Genomic DNA, 17,909 nt, shown 5'->3' with positions numbered 1-17,909 from the left:
TTGGCAGGGCATGTCCTGACCAGAGCTTCTTGACATCTGTCGTTGGTCCCCCTCCCACCCCCGCAATAAGAAACTCCTTAAGTGTTTACAAAGGAAACATATGTGCCTTTGTTTTTGAGCAACTCAGGGAGATGCATCTCTCACCTGGAGCTCTTCAGGTCTGAGTATCTGAGTATAACTGAGTATTCGTTATAGTGCATATAACGAATGAAAAAAAAGAAAGTGAGTGTTAAGATCTCAGCCCCTCACTATCCTATGTGGTCTTTGGCTCTTATAAGCACCCAGGATAGCTGCATTTTTTTTTTCAGTTCAAAATTCTAATTCTACATTCCCTCAGCTTTTCTTCCAAGGTTCTTGCCCTCATTTATCTGGACCTTCATATTTCTTATCCAATGGGTATTAAATGCTGATAGAAGCCATGACTACTTCACAAAGACTTTGCTCAGGATGGCAAGTTTTTATTCTGCTTTTAAGGGTGTTGGTTTCCCCACACACAATATAATTGCTTCTGTTATTGCAAAAATCACTAATTTCCAGTGCACAGACTCTGGTACACCAGGTCAGAAGGCCACTGTTTTTATAGCACGTATCCTGCAAGAAACAGACATTGCTTAACTGGACTACCAGAAGATAGTGCAGCACCAGAGATTTTTCTTGTCTCCAGACACTGGGTTTAATTGTGGTATCTTCTCAATTTTCATTCCAAGCGAGTCATTTTCTGGTTCACTTGAGGCAGGGTGCCAATTAAGCACTCTGAGAATGAAAGACTGTTGGATTTTTTTTTCCCCTGGAGTATTAATACATGTACAAACCAAAGTAAAAGGTTGGTGATTTTCTTCTTTTCTTCTTCTTTTATCTGCCTGCCCCCTCTTTTTTTTTCTTCTTTTCTTTATTGTTCCCTTTTAACCAAAGTCAGCATCTTAGTATCTCATTCATCTAAAATTTTCAAGAAAGCCCCAGGAAGTCCTCAACAGAAGCTTTTCTAACAATGAAGCAAGTAAATTCAGATAACTAAATTCTAACATATTGGAGAATTATTTTATAATTTAGGAATGGCATTTTTCCCCTGCAATATAAAAAGTACCGGTGATATCTGCTACATACCCCTGCTGTTCATTTAAAATATTATCCAAACTAACTGCCACAGCCACCTCCCATGGAATACAAGCCAGCAAGTAACACAATAAAACTAAATGTATTCCATCATGTGCTGAAAGGGAGGACTTTGCAATGTGTGCAGGAAATCAGGACGCTGGGACTGCTTCGGAGAAAGGCATGTGAGGAGCTGCTCCTGGGAAGTCACAGTGCCTGGAGGTTTGTAAGGAAAGACAGGACATGGCATTTGGTGCCATGGTCTAGTTGACACGGTGGAGTTCGGTCACGAGTTGGACTCGATGATCTCAGAGGTCTTTTCCAACCTAATTGATTCTGTGGTTCTGTGGGATCCTTCCCTCTTCAGCTCCTCACCCATCATCCCCCGAACACACGCAGTCCAGGACTCCAGACCTCTTCCACTTTTTCTCCCATGTTCCCAAGCAAGGAGGGGTTCTCTGCCTAATGGCTTATAGGTATTTATCTGAAAAACAAACAAACAAACAAAAAACCCACCCAAAACAATTTTAGAAAGTCTTCCAACCGACACAAGCATTTTCGGGAGGGTGTAGGGAAAGCGCGGATTGCGCATCACAACTTTGACGCGAGAGGAGCCCCATCTCCACTGCCCCAGCCACTCCGCCCCCGTCTTCCCCCACCACGGGAGGCGGAGCGGACCGGCGGATCCCGTCGCCACGGCAACGCGGCGGCCGCAAACCGCTCCCGGGACACGCGGCGGATCCCACCGGGGACGGACGGGGAGCGCCGGGAGCCAGCGCGGCCCAACGGAGAGGTGGGGCCCCCCCCGTCACTGAGGCGAAGCCCGATGGAACAGCCCGGCCCAACCGCCCCCGCAGCGCGGGGCTGACCCTACCACTGCAGGGCGGGGGTGTTCCTCATCGGTTCTTCTCTCGCCGAGCCCGCTGCTTTCGCCAGTGAGATGCCGGGAGGGAAAACAGAACAAAGGAGCATCCCGATGGCGGCCCGTGCGGGGAATAACGCCCTGCGGTGCTCCCCTCGCAGCTCCTCGGCGTGCCCGTAGGGTGGTACGGCCCGTGCCCAGCCGGTGCCGGGGGATACCGCGCGGCGCGGGGGGTACCGGCCGAGGGCAAGGGGCGCGGGTAGGGAGGAGACACAGGTGAGGAGAGGGCACAGGTTGGGAGGGGGCACAGGTGAGGGCTGGAGGGGCTGTTACGCTTTGCACCCTCTGTCCCCCATCCCAGCTTGTTCACGTGGCAACAGAGGTGCGAGGGAGGTGCCCGTGGAGGGCCGGTGCTGCCGGGCAGCGGTGGCGGGTGGCAGCCAGGTACCCCCCAAACCGCCATCTCGGCCTCTCTGAGAGCCAGGGGGACACTGCCTGGGGAGAAGGGGTGTGAGGGCTGGTGTTGGGTGGAAACCGGGCAGTGTCAGTGCTGGAAAATGGGCGGCTGAAGCAAACCTCAGCCGTGGCAACGTAGCTGCCTTGTCACATCACTGCTCCTGTCCCACAGCCTCAGACCAGCCCTATCCCTCCTGCTCTTTCAGGGAGCCTCCTGTAAGCCCGGCCAGCAGCACGTGATGCCCCTGTTTGGGAACTCCTTCAGCCCGAAGAAGACGCCCCCCAGGAAATGGGTCTCTCTCTCCAACCTGCACTTTGTAAGTCCCAGTGCCCATGGTTTGCTGCAGGAGTGCTTGCTTGGTAACCGGGGTGGGTGGCTCCTGCTGTGAGTACTGTAACCCTTACAAGAGCTCCCAGCTTCTTCTGGGAGAGGAAAAGGTTCTTCACCCAGAGGGTAGTCAGGCACTCGGACAGGCTCCCCAGAGAAGTGGTCACGGCACCAAGCTTGACAGAATTCAAGAAGCATTTGGACAACACTCTCAGACGTGGTGTGATTCTTGGAGCTGTCCTGTGCAGGGCCAGGAGTTGGACTCGATCCCCGTGGGGTCCTTCAAACTCAGGATTCCAGCTGTGCTGCTCTCTTCCTGCGGTGCGGCCCTGTTTCTGATCACTGGTGACTATATATAAAACTAGAAATGGAATAGCTCAGGAAAAGATCATTGTTACCCCACATGCAGTCCAGAACCATTTCACTGAAAACTCCTCACCAGTGGTCTTCCAGCCCAGGGAGATGAGTGTGTGTTTGGGTGGGAGAAAGTGCAGGGATGGTAGTGAGAGAAGCCAGTTGTCTACTGCAGCAGTACATGACCAAAGCAGGATTCCAGGATCCAGGGCCATTTGGACCAGCATTTTCCATTTTAATGAAATGGGAGAGCAGGGGGTGGCTTGGAATTCTGTGGAATGCTGAGTGTGATCTTCTCCCTGCAGCTGGATAGATCCACCCGTGAGGTTGAGCTGGGCCTGGAGTATGGCACCCCCTCCATGAACCTTGCTGGCCAGAGCCTGAAGTTTGAAAATGGCCAGTGGGTGTCAGGTAGAGTGCAGCTCAGCTTGTTTTGGTCTGAAGTAGCCACGGTTGGCTGACAATCTATATTTTGACCTCTTTCTTTCCTCCCAGAATCAGGAACCTTCACGGGGGATCGCAGGGAATTGCAGCGCTTGCGCAAACGAAACCAGCAGCTAGAGGAAGAAAACAACCTCCTTCGGCTGAAAGTGGATATTCTGCTGGACATGGTGAGTCTTCACCCTATTCCTGCCTGCCCATAGCAGTGGAGATGCCCCGGTGAAAGGCCCAAGTGAAGGGTGCTGGGAGTGCTGAAGGAGGCTGCTCCCACTGCACCTTGCTTTCTGCCTTACCCTGCTGTGCAACGTTCATGTAACAGTGAAGTGACTGTGGGAGTAGAGCCTGATCTGCTCTGTGAGGAGAGGGAAAGGTTCCCCCTGCACCAGAGCTTGTTGTGAATGCTGTGGCTGAGGAGAGGAGAGTGCCTGCAAGCGCCATGTCTCCTCTTTCCCCTTCTGCACAGAGAATGGCATTTTTCTTGCCACTCTGGCCTCTGCCCTAACTGTGAAACTGAGTTATAGCCACCCTCTGGTCACAGAGGATTAAAGCTTCCATCTGCTGTCACGAGGGGCATGACATCTGTTCTGTGTTTAAACCTGTGGATGAAAGAATTCCCAAGCCCTAAATAAACCAAAATTCAGCCTTATCCTAAGATCACAACTTTTGTGCTTAAAATCTGGAGAGACTTTCAGTGAAATAGAACACACGTGTATTCTCCGTCTATTAAGTGATTTAGCCTTTATGTCAGTCTGGACAAATACTCATTCCTTTATTTTCCTTCCTTACTCTTCACATGTTTTGAAACTGGCAAGTGGCTTTTGTGGCTGGAGCACTGAGCAGAAACCCTAGCTGCTCTCCAGGTTTTCCGGGTGATCTCAGTGAAGTGTGACATGGCAGCTTCCCCCTTGCTCAATAGGAACAAATTCCCTTCTGCAGGTCCTGGCTTGCAGTGGTAAATCTCAACTGTGCTATGAAGTCAGAGAAGCCTCACAAGCTTTTAACTCACTCTTGTCATCATTTGCTGTGCATTGCAGCTCTCCGAGACCACCGCTGAGTCCCACCTGATGGAGAAGGAGCTGGAGGAGCTGAAGCAGCACAGCCGGAGGAGGAAGTGAAGAAGAGGTGGCTGGAGAATGGGGCTGGCTCTGGGTCTTGGTGCACAGGATGCCAGGGCCGGCTTGGGCCTCCCAGCCTCGTTGGTACTGCGTGTAGGTACTTTGTTTCATGGGACCAAGAGTGACGAGATGCCTCCAGCGTTGTGCAGTGCCGTGATGCTGCTGATGGTTGGTTTGGCACCGCAGCACTGTTAAAATTAACACGTTTTTTCTCAGAGCACTTTACCTTGCAGCAGCCCAGCATAGATACCCTTCTCTCCAAGGCAGCCGGACAAGGACGGTGGAGAAGATCCCTCTCCGTGCGGGCTCCTCCATGCCTTAGGAAGGCAGGGAAACCCCTGCCCCCTCCAGCCTGTCCCCCCACGGGGAGCCCGCGAAGGCTCGTACAAGCCTCACCGCCTGCCTTGGGCGAGCGGGATGCTGGAGTTGCTCGTTCTCGAGGGTTTTGCATAATCTACATAAAACCTCGCCTTTAAAACACGGTTCTGTGGGTGTTTGTGTCGGGTCGCGCTGCGCTGGGGCGGCCGGGCGGGGGGGCGGCCATCGTTCCTCCGCGCCGCCAGGGGCCGCTGCCTCGCCCGGACCGGGCGGCGGGAGGGCTGCCTCGCTTCCGGCGGCGCTCCGCCCGCCGCTCCCCTCCGTCCTGTCTGGTGGCGATGGCGGCCGCGGCGTCCCTGTCCCCGGAGGAGCTGCTGCCCAAGGGCGGCGCGGGCAAGGCCGAGGAGCTGGAAGACGAGCTGGAGGAAGAAGAGGAGGACGACGAGGAGGTATCAGGGCGGGCGGCGGCGCGGCGGGCCGGGCGGGCCGAGCGGGCGCGGTGACCCCGCGGGGCCGGGCGGCAGGGCCTGACGCGCTGGTGCCGCCCGCAGCTGGACGAGACGCTGGCGGAGCGGCTGTGGGGGCTCACGGAGATGTTCCCCGAGAGCGTGCGATCGGCGGCCGGGGCCACGTTCGACCTGTCGCTGACGGTAGCGCAGAAGATGTACAGGTGAGGGGGCGGCGGGAGCCCCTCGAAGCGGGCCCGGCTGGCGCAGCGGGGCGCGGGGCGGCTTTGGCCGCGGGTAGCGCAGTGCGGGGCCGGCGGGCAGCGGCGGGGCCGCGCTCTTTGTTTCTGGGTGGCGCGAGGAGGGCGGGGGTAAGGTGCCACCCGGAGCTCGGGGGTGGATTTGGAGGAAGGCTTTTGCCCGAGGCACAGAAGGGAAGCGTGGGAAGTGGGTAAGAAGTGGCTAAAGAACTGATTCTAAATCCTAATGTTCTTTCTCCTTGCTAGATTCTCTAGGGCAGCTCTGTGGATTGGGACCACCTCCTTCATGATTCTGGTTCTTCCTGTCGTCTTTGAAACGGAAAAACTGCAGATGGAACAACAGCAGCAGCTGCAGCAGCGACAGGTGAGGCAGGAACGGCCCAGCCCTCTCTCCTAGCCCTGCAAAGTAGGTTGGGGGTGCCAGTGCCTCCCCCTGTGACCAGCTGCTGGGGGAGAGGAGTGCACTGTTACACACTGCGGCATCACTCATCACACCAGATTCTCCAGCTGGATGTTCCAGTGGGACAGTCCTGCCGATTCCCAGCGTCAGGCTGGTGGCATTCTCTGGCAAGCACAACCTGGCTTTCTCCAGCTGAGATAGGCCTTGAGGGGCTGGAATAGCTGAAACAGGGGCTGTGGTCAGACATTGACCTCGGCTGTGGCACTGCCAGTACCTGTAGGAGGGGGGACAGGGTGGGAATCCTTCCTGTGTCCTTGAAGCCACTCAACCAATTGTTTTCCTTTCAGATCCTTCTTGGACCCAACACAGGGCTCTCAGGGGGAATGCCAGGGGCCCTGCCTCCGCTGTCTGGAAAAATGTAATTTGTGAAAGCTGAGTTGGATTCATATCAAGTGGGAAGACCTCGCGATTATGATATATTGAACTGTTGATTTGTTGGGTCAGGGCATTTTTTCCTTTTGTTTGGTTTTGGTTTTGGTTCTCCTTTGGGACATTGACCTGTTCACAATGAGGGGGGGAAGCCCCTCCTCTGGACCTGATGACGGTTCCTGTCTGCATCCCCCCTCCTGTAGAAATCATGAGTATTTCCTTTTATTCAATCACTATGCCATAACCAGGTACAGACTTGGACTGGGGGAGCTCCTCTGCCAGCTTTCTTGCCGCTGCCCCCCCCCCAAAACCACCCTGGGGCACAGGTCAGGCTTTGAAAAGCAGCAGTCAGAGAGGACAAATTCTTTCCTGCCTGACTTGGAGCTGAAGGACACTGGTGGCAGGAGGAGTGACTTTCACAGCAGAGGAAGGAGGGGTGCAGGTGGCAATCCATACCCCATGGAAAACACTCTTTGGGAAGATGTGTCTGCAGAAACACTTTCACTGTAGCTCTGTGTGTGTGTGAGAACAGAGGGAGCAGCAGGCCAGGTTTGAGACGATCACATCCACGCAGATTCTCTGCCTCATAAAGTAGAACTTCAGATATCAGCTGCGTATTTTTTTGTATGGAATATTAAATAAATCCAACCTGAGCAGTGTGATTTTAATAGATGTCCTTGAGGGAGGCTCAGTTCTTTCAGAGCTGTTGGGAGCTTTGTGGGTAGGGACCTCTCCATTTCATGCATTTCCTGGCAACGGGGAAGGGACTGACATGGCTCTGTCACCCTCAGAGTGGGGGGGAAGCCTTGCATGGCTTAAGGGAGTTCTCAGGGAGGTGCTCAGCACTAGTGACCAACATTCAAGGTTCTAAACTCACAGAAGGGTGGTGGTTTTATAACCAAAGAAAAAAAATTTATTTATCCTTTACATACTTTGTTACAGAACAATTCAGTTGAACATACAGAAGTGATAGGACATTTATATGGAAAATTTTTTTCCCCATTTTTAATATTTGGTTAAACAAAATACATCTCTGTAAACAAACCCAAGACAAGGCTCTAACAAAACCAAACAAGCAAGAAAACAAACAGGGGCTTCCCCACTCCTGAGCGGTGGGACTGGACCGGCTCACCCACCCTTGGGCACGGCAGCCTCGCCTCCCACAGGGGTGTGATCGTACACTTTCCCTTTACCTGAGCAGCTGGATCACACTGTTTCCCTCCCATGGGAAAGCAGCTGACGTACAAGGAGAGGAAAGTAGCCCCAAAGTATTTTAAAACATCTTTGCATACTGTGCACTGTCCATTGGCTTGCAGTTTCCATGCAAACAGTTTTTCTCCAAAGTGCAACTTCAATCAGCATAGAAAATGTCGCTGTTGAGATATATTTTTACCCCTCTTGAAGAAATGGCTTCAAGTCAGGAGCAGAATGCCTGCAGGCTGCACATCCTGCCTGGAAAGTGTTTAAAAACTCTGCCAGCTGGTATTGGTCATTGGAATGTGTTACGAAATAGGACTTTTTAAAACATAAGAGCCGTTTGCCCTTTACTGTGGGAGGCTGTGCTCAAAGGACTGCAAAACAGTGCTTGCCAGATGTCCAGGGGGCAGTGAACACCATCATCCCATCCTCATATGGCCTCTCGGTTGGGAAGGTGCCATTTTGGTGGTCTTTCAACTTCGAGCACCCACTCATGCATTTGCAGAGCTCTGAAGAGAAAAATAACTGAGAAAAGATCATTACAAGCCCTCCTTTCACCAGCTCAAACATCAGTAATGAGACTTTCCTGCACGATGGAGCAGGATCCTTCAAGCTCCATCAGGTACCAGAGGCTGCTGTTCAACTCGGACATGTAAAGAGGGAAGAAGCAAACAGCAGCTCACCAGGAAGTGCTAAACAGAATGAAGTCTGTTCCAAATTCAGCATTACCACCTCCTGCCATGGAAGGCATGGCTGAGCTACAGCTCATCTGGGTGACTGGGAACAGCCAGTAGGGATTCTGCTTAGAGTCTCCATGTCTAGTCACTCTTCCCCACAGAAGGCAGGAAAAAGCAATTCATCCATTAATGGAATGTTTGTCGGCCAACACTAAAGGGGAGATTGGTTCAACTACTAAGTCAGGGTGTCTCTAATGCCTGAAAGTTCTGGTGGACCCTCTGCAGCTCCCACGCCAGTGGCTACTAACTATGAAAGGGCAAACCTGACTGTTATGAAGGCTTCCCTCCTCAGCTCATTCTTATTTTGTAACTTGACCTGTTTCTGGGACGTTTCACATGACATTCCTGACTGTGGGCTAGGCTTCTGAAGAAGGAAATAAAAGGGAATGAAATTTCTCTCAAAACCTCTTCGGCTTTATTCCCCTCTCCAAGCAGCCTCTAAACTACTGGGTGACCGTGCAGAAAACCAAAATAGGTGTTAAAAAGTAAAACAAAATAATCCCCCCCCACACCACAGCACGAAGAAACCCAAGCAGACTATGGCCTCTCTCCAGTCCAGAAACTTGATACTCCTCAGCCTGTGCTTGCTGTTTCCATGTCACCTTAGCCAGCCACACGCTGCCAAAGAACCACTCACCACATAACATAAATCCCTGGAGACACTGGGGAAGAATCCTCTAGCTACCCGAAGAATTTCTTGGAAGATGACACTGTTCTTATTATTGTTTCCTAATTTCTGGCACAAACCAGCCCTAAGAAGCAGAGGGTCGTGCTGAGCACCGTACCATTCCTAGTGTTTTGAGTGTCCTGAGAGATCCTTAGGAATTGCAAATGTCTTCATGGTGACTTGTTTTGGAGGGAGAGACTTGTGAAGAGGTGGCAGCATGCTTGGCCCCTGCTCCTCCCTGGCAAGCCCTGGACAGGGCAGGGTCCCACCATACACCTTGAGCCACGTGGGGAAAGGGAGGCCGGAGGTTTCCAGGTACCCTCGCCCCCAGCCCAGTTTTAAAGAGCACGATGCCTTCCCGCTGGCCAAAGGGCACGCAGCTTATCCACCTTGCAACTAAAGTGATTGGCTTCCAGTTTCCTCCACTCTGGCCTCAGTTCTCCCCACCCACCACCCCCAACATCCTGCACCATTGCCCTATTGCACCAAGGAAGGAAGAGAAGAGCCTAACAAAGGAAATTCCAGACAGGAAGAGTCGGGGCATCCATTATCCAGGTTTTAGGACATCAGGAGTTTGGTAAAGGGGAAGAGCTGTAGTTGGAGGACAGAGTCGGTCCAGATCACACGTCAGCTCTCCAGGTCTGATGTGCTTCCACCTCCTCTGGCACCACCAGTAGGAGTTCACAGTTCTTTCCTCTCAGCTGGTGTTTCAAAAATTTCCTATCATAAAGAGAAATAGAAATAAGTGCTACTGAATGTAGAACTCTATCATCTTCTAAAACAACTAATGCAACTATGTAGATGTGACAAGAAATGGGAGAAACACACCCCGCCCAAAGTCTTTAGTTATTTTACAACAGAAAAAAACCCCAAACAAATATTAAACTTGTCCCAATACATTCAACACACCTCTGCCCAGAAAACTATCTCAGAATCAGACAGACATTATCTTAATCTCAGAAGAGAAAAGTCTATATAGATGTCACTTTCCAAGGTAGCAAAAATAGAATTAAAACCAAGTTCAATTTCTCCAGATTTCCAAGATCAAGAATCCCACTGTAATTTAAAATAATTCCAACAAATCTGGGAACACTCGCAGAAAAAAAACCAGCCCATCATTGAGATGTCCTTATCACAGGTCATAGCACCTGGTCATTTGACATGGTTCTTTAGCCCCTTTCTGCCCCTCAGCTTTTTCTAATACCAAACTTGGATTACTTCCAATAAATCTGAAAGTCAAATCAATGTTTTCTCTGATACCTTTTGTTCCAGATTTCCAAAACTCCCAATACAGAAAGCCCATATTTACTGCTGAAGAACAATACACACAGGATAAAATCCACCAGAACCTCTGCACAGTAGTTCCATAAAAACACTCCAGTGTTGCTTTATCCCAGAAATTCACAGAAGGCTGACATTCCCTTCACCAAAACTTCAATGGCATGGTGAGCTCTGCAAATACTGCTGATGTGCAATCCCTATCTCATCACAGGTCTAGTCAAGACAGCAAGGCTGCTAGTAGGATTCACAACATGATGGAATGGAAGCTAAACAACAACCAAGAGCAGGTGAGACTTTATAAAGCATTTACAGCAACTATCTCATGTTAAGATTAAAGAGGGAAGAGGAGCCAAGTCAGTGCTTACATAGGAAAGTGATTTCTAACAAACAGCTTTCATTGCTGTAAGGAATAAGGCTGCACTTCTAGTCTGGAAAGCCTTTTATTGGGAACATACAGACTGTTACTAAAGAGGCAAGGAATGCTGAGACTGTCACTTTCGAGGAGGGAGCAGGGCACAGCACATCTTGTTGCAGGGGTCACCCACTAATACCAGACTTGGCCTCTGCCTTTACCACTAATGACAGAGCCAGACACATTAAGAGGCCAAGTCAGGCTTTCCTGAGCTCAGAGATTGCCACTGCTGAAAGCATTTCCCTAGCTCTGTCCAAACGGGGCATAAATCCAAGTGGAGGCACAAAAACTTTATTACTTTCAAATATTTACTATTGAAGGTCAACCATACATGTTTCAATCACTAACTGTTTAAGGACACATTTATCACCTCCAAGAGGGAAAGATTTGAGGAAATCCTACCTGAGCTCACTTTCACCTCCAATCCACTCGGGCACCTTGAGCTTGGAGTCGAGGTTGTAGTAGGTGCCTCCCACCTCCCGGACGCAGATCCAGTGCTGTCGCTTGAGGGGGAGCTTCAAGGGGCCCCAGCAAAGGCTGGAGGGCAGATTCATGATGAAGCCCATCACGTTAGACAGGGCAATGGCGTTAACATCCCTGAAAGAGTGCAGAAAACAGGACAGCAGTAAGATTATGTTCTGGTGCTTTCAGTTCAATCTCTTTCTCATATTTACAAACAGCAGCCACCTCCAGAATTACCCAAGTTGTCAGTACCTGCGCTTGTCCCACCAAACCGCCTCGTAGCCTTTGGTCTGAAGGGCTGCCATGATCACGTTCACATCATAGTTCCCATTTCCCAGCATGCTCTTCTTGTGGGGGGTCACCATGGTGTTGGGAGACAGCCTGCAAACAGAACAGGGGACTGCTCTAGCAGGCGCTTGCTGAACCTGTATTCTACAGCCACAAAGGGCTACTTGCTGTACAACCTGAAGGCCATTTTCGGGGGGTTTGTGTTTAAATACAAACTATTCCATTCCCCCTTTTCATTCATCAAAGTGGCTGAGGGGACTAAGTAATGCATTAAGAATAATTTTGGTGTACAAAACCTCCAAAGGTCCTACCTTTGATGCGAAAAGGGACCACGAAGCTTTCCCCCCACACTCCCTTGAACTGGTACTTTTTGAAGGATGCTTCAATTATGATTTTTCCTCAATTCACAGTTGGAGTGAATGCCAGTTTGCCATTTAGGACAAAGGCTATTACAATTTTGAGAGTTCAACAGTCAACACCAGTCTTGAAGACTGGATGAGAAAAAGAGGCAGGGGAAGTTGGATGCAGAAAAGGTTGTTCTCCCCACCCTCTCACTGGTAAATGAAAGAAGTATTCAGACACAAAGCTGTAAAGACATTTGCAGCTGGGAGCTCTCTAAAGCACTGCTTTTGCTAGATGGTAAAAAATATCTGTTGTTGTAAGTAACTAAACAGATAATCCTGTTGTGAACAAATCTCTTCAGCTTTGACCTATAAGCTTGCTTAGACATCACTTCCATTATTACAGCATCTGAAATTGCAGAACCACACTCTATTGTGTTCATCTAATCATAGAATACCCTGAGTTGGAAGGGATCCACAGGGATCGAGTCCAACTCCTGGCCCCCACAGGACTGCCCCAAGAACCACACCATGTGCTTGAGAGCATTTTCCAAACGCTTCTTGAACTCTGTCAGCCTTGCTGCTGTGACCACTTCCCTGGGGAGCCTGTTCCAGTGCCCAATCACCCTCTGAGTGAAGAACCTTTTCCTAATATCCAACCTAAACCTCCCCTGACACAACTTCAGGCCATTCACTTGGGTCCTGTCACTGGTCACCAAAAAGGAGAGATCAGTGCCTGTCCCTCCACTTCCCCTTGTGAGGAAGATGTGGACTGCTATGAGGTTACAAGCAAAAATAGAAGACGGCCTTTCCACAGCTTCAGATAATGGATGTGAGACACAAAACATGGAGATATGTGGCAAAAAAACCTGTTATCCACTTTTATTGTTTTATGCTCTCCCCCCCCCCCCCAAGAAATTTTGTAAGGAGGGAAAATGATGATGGGGTGTATTATGATGAAGATGACAGCTGGAAAACCAAGCACAGGGGAAATTGGGAGCAGAGAACAGCAAGGTCATGCAATGCCAATCTAAAGAAAGTCAAGCCTGACATCAGTTCTGTTGTAATGAGTTGCTCTTTTGATTGGTAAGGACTTCCTTAGTTCTGCTGTGCAAGGTTCAGATTTCATATGATCCAAACACCCACATTTCACCTGCCTCTCCCTCCTGTCAACTCCATCCCCCAAAACTCCTAATGTTTCTACACGTCTTTTGCTTGGCCTTTAGCACAGTGCACATTCTGCAGGCATATTTCATCCAGTGAAAATCCCTCAGCCCTTCTGCATTCCTGCCCTGACAGCATAAGGCATTTGACAAGAAGAAGAAAGCAGTGGTTTGAGTAGGGAGTTTCACACCAAACAAAGTCTGGAGACAGGTAGCTTTTGGCTTCAGCTGTGTTTTCCTGCACTGGAGCAGACTGCAGCAGAACAGCATTCTCCCCACAGGAGGGTGGGGAGAACTTGACTATAGAATGGAGAAGAGTCCACAACACCATGGCAAGAGGAAAAGCTGTTAATATCCACAATGGGGCATTCCCGAGTAAGGCAGTGACATTTTCAGAGATTCACGGTTTCCAGTCTCAAAGCTCTGCTGTATTTACTGGTCACAGAGATGCAACTGTAGCTTGTCACAGCTCTTCCAGCATCTCCATAAAGCAAGATTACTTGGCTACAACTAATTCCTCAAAATCATTGCTTCATCCTAATTCATGAGCACCAGCGAGCTAGGAAAGCCTTACAATCAAGAAAGCCCTTTGGGTTACAGAAGCATCCTCTCCTTGCACCGTACTCCAGATACAAGTTTGAGAGCTGAAAGAACGCATTTATCTTTGTTCCTTCACGTAACTTGCAGAGCTCTAGAAATGAGAATAAGAGACCAGCACAGGTGACAGTCTCAAAGAAGTGGCACCTGTGACCAAACCTGCACCAAGAATTGCCTCAATGTGGCTATCCACACACACACTTAAGTGGGGTCCACAATCATCAGCTGAAGGATTCTACTAGATAAGGAATTAAGTTGCCTCCCCAAAGTTGTTTGGTTTTTTTATTTGTTTTTTTTTTGGCGGGGGAGGGGGTTGTTTGGGGTTTTTTTGTTTGGTGTTTTTTTTTATCTAGACACTGAGCTGAGAAAGACTAACAAAGCTGGACAGAAATCCAGGTAATCTCAGTCAGAAACTTTCATCAACATATCGTCTTAACACAAGGGGCTCCAAGATTCCTGTATGCAGCTGTCTTTCCTAATCAGGTCTCAATACACAGACTCCAACGAAGTAATTTTGTTTGTATCTCCTCACAACACTTGGAACAGGCAATCTTAATTCCTGCAACAAAAGCCAGAGGAACATCAAAAAGGTATTAAAGAAAAGGGAAGGACTACAAAATCAGAGGGGTGCCTGGAACAAGTTTTGGCATACTCTTGAGATGATAATCATCAAGACTGGCCTTTCACAATAGGATGCAGCAAAAGGGAAGCTAATGATTAAGCGATGTGGTTCAATCATTCTCCAAGGGATGTGGTAAAAGCTACAGAAAGCTTAAGTTTACTTGTGATTTCACTACCTTGTCAACACTGGGTTTAAAAATCATACCACAACATTTTTGTAGCTTATTAAAAATATTCATCAGTCCTTTATCAACATACAGAATATGATAAGACACAGAAAAGACAAGCGATATATAAAAGGCAACTAAATCCACGCTTTTTAAAGGCAAATCAAAGAGCTACTACAGACAAGTAGTAATCCAACAGAAATGGAAAGGCAGTGGCAATTCTGACACATAGCTTACAGCTCATCCATTTCCAAGAGGAATTTCCATGTATATCTCCATACTACCATAGGGCTGAATCAATTTATCTTCATCTGAATATTAGGATGGAACACCACCAGGCTGGACTCAAAAACAAACTCTCCCTTTTATGGCAAGAGGTCCAGCAAGATTAACATCCCATCTCTTTCTGAGAGGTTTCATGCTGTACACTAATTCTGTCTCACCAAGCCCAACAAAAACCAACTAACCAGATCATCACACTCCTTCTACCACATGAACTGCCTTTGTTTGCTTCAGGCCAACAGCAATCCAGCTGTGATTAAGATTCTGACAATTGCTGCTCTAGAACAAAACCACAGTGTCTTTACAGTGGACAAAGAGTGCCTTGAGCCTGCCATGGACCAGCAGGAGTTTTATCTACAACACTACTGTAAATAGCATTTCAATCTGATATCTGCTACTGTCCATTACCACATTTCTTTTGCCAAAGACAGGCATGAGTCAAGCACCAGTTCCATAAATCTGCTAGTTTTCAGGAGAGCAGTGACAGAGGTGCACAGCTCCCTGCTCATCAGCACAGGGCATCCCAACTGCCTTGTCCCACAATAACTACATAACCACTGCCATGACGTGGTATTTCCTACCTGTCACAAACACAAGATGCTGTCAACTGCTGAGCATAAGCTACGTGACTTACAATATCTGCAGGCTGAGTATCGAAGGACACCTCTTTTCCTATATGATCACTTAGTTCCACCAATGAAAGATCACCAGAATTTTTAAAGGCACGAACAGGACAATTTCCACAAAGCATCGAAACAGCATAAAATAAACACTGAGCAAAGCATGAGCTATTGCACAGGCTACGTTAATAATTTACATTCATCCTTTAAAACTCAAAACCACTTTAATTATCGGAATGAATTATCGGAATTATTATTACATTAACCACTTTAATTGTCAGAAGTGGTTGGGAAACATTTACCAATGCCACAGAAAAAAGGGGTCCAGCTACTGAAATTAAATCAGGGTCTTGCTGCATGGAAAAAAACCCGACGTAATATTTGAAGACCTTCACTGAACCACTCAAATAAGGAGTCGCTCATTTTGCAAAGCTGCTAATTTTCAAAAATCTCAGAAGTGTTGTGATACTAAGTGAGTTTTTATGATGACCTATTTGTCATTCCTGGTGCCTTCATTCTCCCAAGGGAATCCCCAAATGCGTTATTATCATCAAGATAACACATACAAGTCAGGAGCAAAAACATGAAAGATGGGTAGAAGAGGCATTACGGTGGGTAGGGAAGAAGACAGCAGTCCAACCCCATGACAGCATCTGCAATAAAGCCTTTGGACCCAAAACTGGCAGCCAGAGTAGGTTAAGAAACAAGTAAAAAGAGAAAGAATTTCTGCATAGAGAAAAAAAAAAAAGACTGGGCGTAAAAAAAGAAGACACATTCATCTTGAAGCAGTGGCATAGTCTGAACCCCTCCTTTTCTTTACATTTGCCCAAATAAGACCTGAAAATTCCTCCAATCGACAGAGGACAAGGGGTAGCTACCACCAATACAGAGAGTATCCTACCTCTGGAAAATCTCCTGCAGGGTTTCCCTGGTGAAGGCATTGCTGTCCTGGAAGACATTGTTGAGGGCATGGAGGGCGCACAGCTCCCTGCGCTGCTTCTCATGGTAAATATGCAGTGGCGGTGGCTGGGATGGCTCCGGCGATTCTGATTTGGTCTTGTCACCTTTCCATGGCACGCAACTCATTTTCTCGATGGGTGGATGTGGAGTAGTTGGTGAGAAATGAAGGAGGCTGAAGTTTCTGCCTCCACAGTCACAACAGCAGCTCACTGCCCCTTTCTTTGGCGGGCTAGCGCTGCTTCCAGCTCACAAACCCTCCTCTTGTGCTTCAGTTTATTCAGTAATTCCCTCTGACAGCTGGTTTTAAAAACCACATGAAGATCTGCAGCATATTTTTCCTCCCTCCTCCCATACCCCATAAAATGTAATACTTCCCCTCCCCTTCACAGAAAACAAAAAAAGGAAAAAAAAAAAAGTCAAAATACACGATTCCCCTTAGCGTCTCGGTACCAGCTGGAATTTATCACATCGCTCCTTTTCTTCCATCTCCTTTGGTCTACAGTGACAGTAAAAGGGTACCCAGAGCAGGTAAGAAGGAGAAGCCCACCCCAAAGTGCCAAAGTGGTGACGATAAAGCCAGCTCCTGGTGCTGCCTATGGGGGCACAGCGTGGTTAAGCACTTATCAGCTGCATTCCTCCATTCCTTTGGGAACAAATGAATCCTGGCAGGAAGATGCCAACAGCTCGAGAAAAGAAACCGCTTCTTGCTAGGCCACGAGAAGCCCAAGTCCAAGCTGCGGGGAAGGCGATTCCTCACAGGTCACCCTGCGCTCCGACAAAGGGAAGTCTCCGTTAGCAACGGGAGGAGGCGGCACAAAGCCCGTGGGAGGGAGGGGAGCACAGACGGGACCAGCCCCACGGCCTGCCCCGCACCTTCCCACCTCGGCCCTCCCCACCCTGCGCCCTCACAACCACCACAACAACAACAACCACCCGGGCGGCGGTCGCTTCCCGCTGCCGAAGCCCAGCGAGCACCGCAGCCCAGCGAGCACCGCAGCCCACCGCGCTGAGAAGCCCCCGCCTGAACCCCCCCAGTCCCTCGGGGCTCGCGGCCGGGCCGAGGCGCCCGCCCTTCCCTTCGGGAGGGCCCCGCCGGGCCGGGCCGGGCCGGTACCGCCGCCACCGCCTCCTCACCGCCCGCTCGGCCCCTTGGGCCGCCCCCACCGGCGCACGCGCGCGCCGAACCGCGCTCACGCCGCTCTCGCGCACGCACACGCGCGCGGAACCCGCCCCCGCCCACCGAACGCGGCCACCGCCGCGCGCAGGCGCGGTCCCACCCTTCTGACGTCACGCCAAAACGAGCCGGGACACAGCTGAGAGCGGTTTCACCGCCAGGTGAACAAACGAACGCGAGTCCTCCCCCAGTTTCGCTCTGTGCCGCGGGCTGGAGCTTGCGGCGGTGGAGGAGCGGACGTGCGACCAGGCGGAGGAGCAGGACGGACGGCTTTCCCTGCCGCTCTGCAGGGGTCACCTGCCGGCCCACAGAGCCCCTCAGCCAGAGAGGTTTCCTCCTTGGCGCTGGCGTCCTGCCTGCCGGCGGGCACCACAGACGGTCTGAACACCGTGGGCTCGCATGGCATGGAGGCCTTCTGCCAGGAGCCCGGGGCAGAGGG

General features: G+C 49.9%; 4 protein-coding genes across 7 annotated transcripts in view; 2 read left to right on the top strand and 2 right to left on the bottom strand.

The window, feature by feature from the left end:
* The window catches only part of DMC1 (DNA meiotic recombinase 1), a 31,235-nt gene extending 29,385 nt beyond the window's left edge, over positions 1-1,850 (bottom strand). Inside the window, exon 1 of the mRNA XM_027680239.1 lies at positions 1,609-1,850. The gene's annotated coding sequence lies outside the window, so the exon portion shown is untranslated. The remainder of the gene's footprint in view (positions 1-1,608) is intronic.
* CBY1 (chibby family member 1, beta catenin antagonist) lies at positions 1,795-5,129 on the top strand. 3 transcript variants are annotated; one of them, XM_027680242.1, is made up of 5 exons: positions 1,795-1,885; positions 2,617-2,727; positions 3,398-3,503; positions 3,588-3,703; positions 4,568-5,129. In XM_027680242.1, the coding sequence occupies exons 2-5, from the start codon at positions 2,650-2,652 to the stop codon at positions 4,646-4,648; spliced, it is 381 nt and encodes a 126-aa protein (XP_027536043.1). In that variant the 5' UTR covers positions 1,795-1,885; positions 2,617-2,649; the 3' UTR covers positions 4,649-5,129. The 3 variants fall into 3 exon arrangements, with proteins under 3 accessions (XP_027536043.1, XP_027536044.1, XP_027536042.1); XM_027680243.1 differs by lacking the exon at positions 1,795-1,885 and adding an exon at positions 1,945-2,247; XM_027680241.1 differs by lacking the exon at positions 1,795-1,885 and adding an exon at positions 1,947-2,230.
* A 138-nt stretch (positions 5,130-5,267) lies between these two features.
* Positions 5,268-7,173, top strand: TOMM22 (translocase of outer mitochondrial membrane 22). The gene is made up of 4 exons (XM_027680229.1): positions 5,268-5,415; positions 5,518-5,636; positions 5,919-6,036; positions 6,420-7,173. The coding sequence occupies exons 1-4, from the start codon at positions 5,305-5,307 to the stop codon at positions 6,492-6,494; spliced, it is 423 nt and encodes a 140-aa protein (XP_027536030.1). The 5' UTR covers positions 5,268-5,304; the 3' UTR covers positions 6,495-7,173.
* Positions 7,174-9,627: 2,454 nt separating this feature from the next.
* On the bottom strand, positions 9,628-17,501 carry JOSD1 (Josephin domain containing 1). Of its 2 annotated transcripts, XM_027680228.1 has the most exons (5): positions 17,431-17,501; positions 16,238-17,061; positions 11,510-11,638; positions 11,198-11,392; positions 9,628-9,822 (listed from the first exon to the last, which is right to left on the bottom strand). In XM_027680228.1, the coding sequence occupies exons 2-5, from the start codon at positions 16,420-16,422 to the stop codon at positions 9,723-9,725; spliced, it is 609 nt and encodes a 202-aa protein (XP_027536029.1). In that variant the 5' UTR covers positions 16,423-17,061; positions 17,431-17,501; the 3' UTR covers positions 9,628-9,722. The 2 variants fall into 2 exon arrangements, with proteins under 2 accessions (XP_027536029.1, XP_027536028.1); XM_027680227.1 differs by lacking the exon at positions 17,431-17,501 and having other exon boundaries at positions 16,238-17,217.
* Between the last annotated feature and the right edge of the window lie 408 nt (positions 17,502-17,909).

The sequence above is a fragment of the Neopelma chrysocephalum genome, unplaced genomic scaffold, assembly GCF_003984885.1.
Source record: "Neopelma chrysocephalum unplaced genomic scaffold, ASM398488v2 Primary Assembly neopelma1_59, whole genome shotgun sequence".
Classification (NCBI taxonomy): domain Eukaryota; kingdom Metazoa; phylum Chordata; class Aves; order Passeriformes; family Pipridae; genus Neopelma; species Neopelma chrysocephalum.
This window is presented reverse-complemented; position numbering and strand designations above follow the sequence as displayed.

Coding starts and splice junctions, on each gene's coding strand:
- JOSD1 (XM_027680228.1), bottom strand. CDS start 16,422: ATGAGTTGCGTGCCATGGAAAGGTGACAAGACCAAATCAGAATCGCCG. Junction 11,393..11,509: donor GTTTGGTGGGACAAGCGCAG/GTACTGACAACT, acceptor GCACTCTTTCAG/GGATGTTAACGCCATTGCCC. Junction 9,823..11,197: donor GGAGGTGAAAGTGAGCTCAG/GTAGGATTTCCT, acceptor TCTTTATGATAG/GAAATTTTTGAAACACCAGC.
- CBY1 (XM_027680242.1), top strand. CDS start 2,650: ATGCCCCTGTTTGGGAACTCCTTCAGCCCGAAGAAGACGCCCCCCAGG. Junction 3,504..3,587: donor AAATGGCCAGTGGGTGTCAG/GTAGAGTGCAGC, acceptor CTTTCCTCCCAG/AATCAGGAACCTTCACGGGG. Junction 3,704..4,567: donor TGGATATTCTGCTGGACATG/GTGAGTCTTCAC, acceptor TGTGCATTGCAG/CTCTCCGAGACCACCGCTGA.
- TOMM22 (XM_027680229.1), top strand. CDS start 5,305: ATGGCGGCCGCGGCGTCCCTGTCCCCGGAGGAGCTGCTGCCCAAGGGC. Junction 5,416..5,517: donor AAGAGGAGGACGACGAGGAG/GTATCAGGGCGG, acceptor TGCCGCCCGCAG/CTGGACGAGACGCTGGCGGA. Junction 5,637..5,918: donor GTAGCGCAGAAGATGTACAG/GTGAGGGGGCGG, acceptor TCTCCTTGCTAG/ATTCTCTAGGGCAGCTCTGT.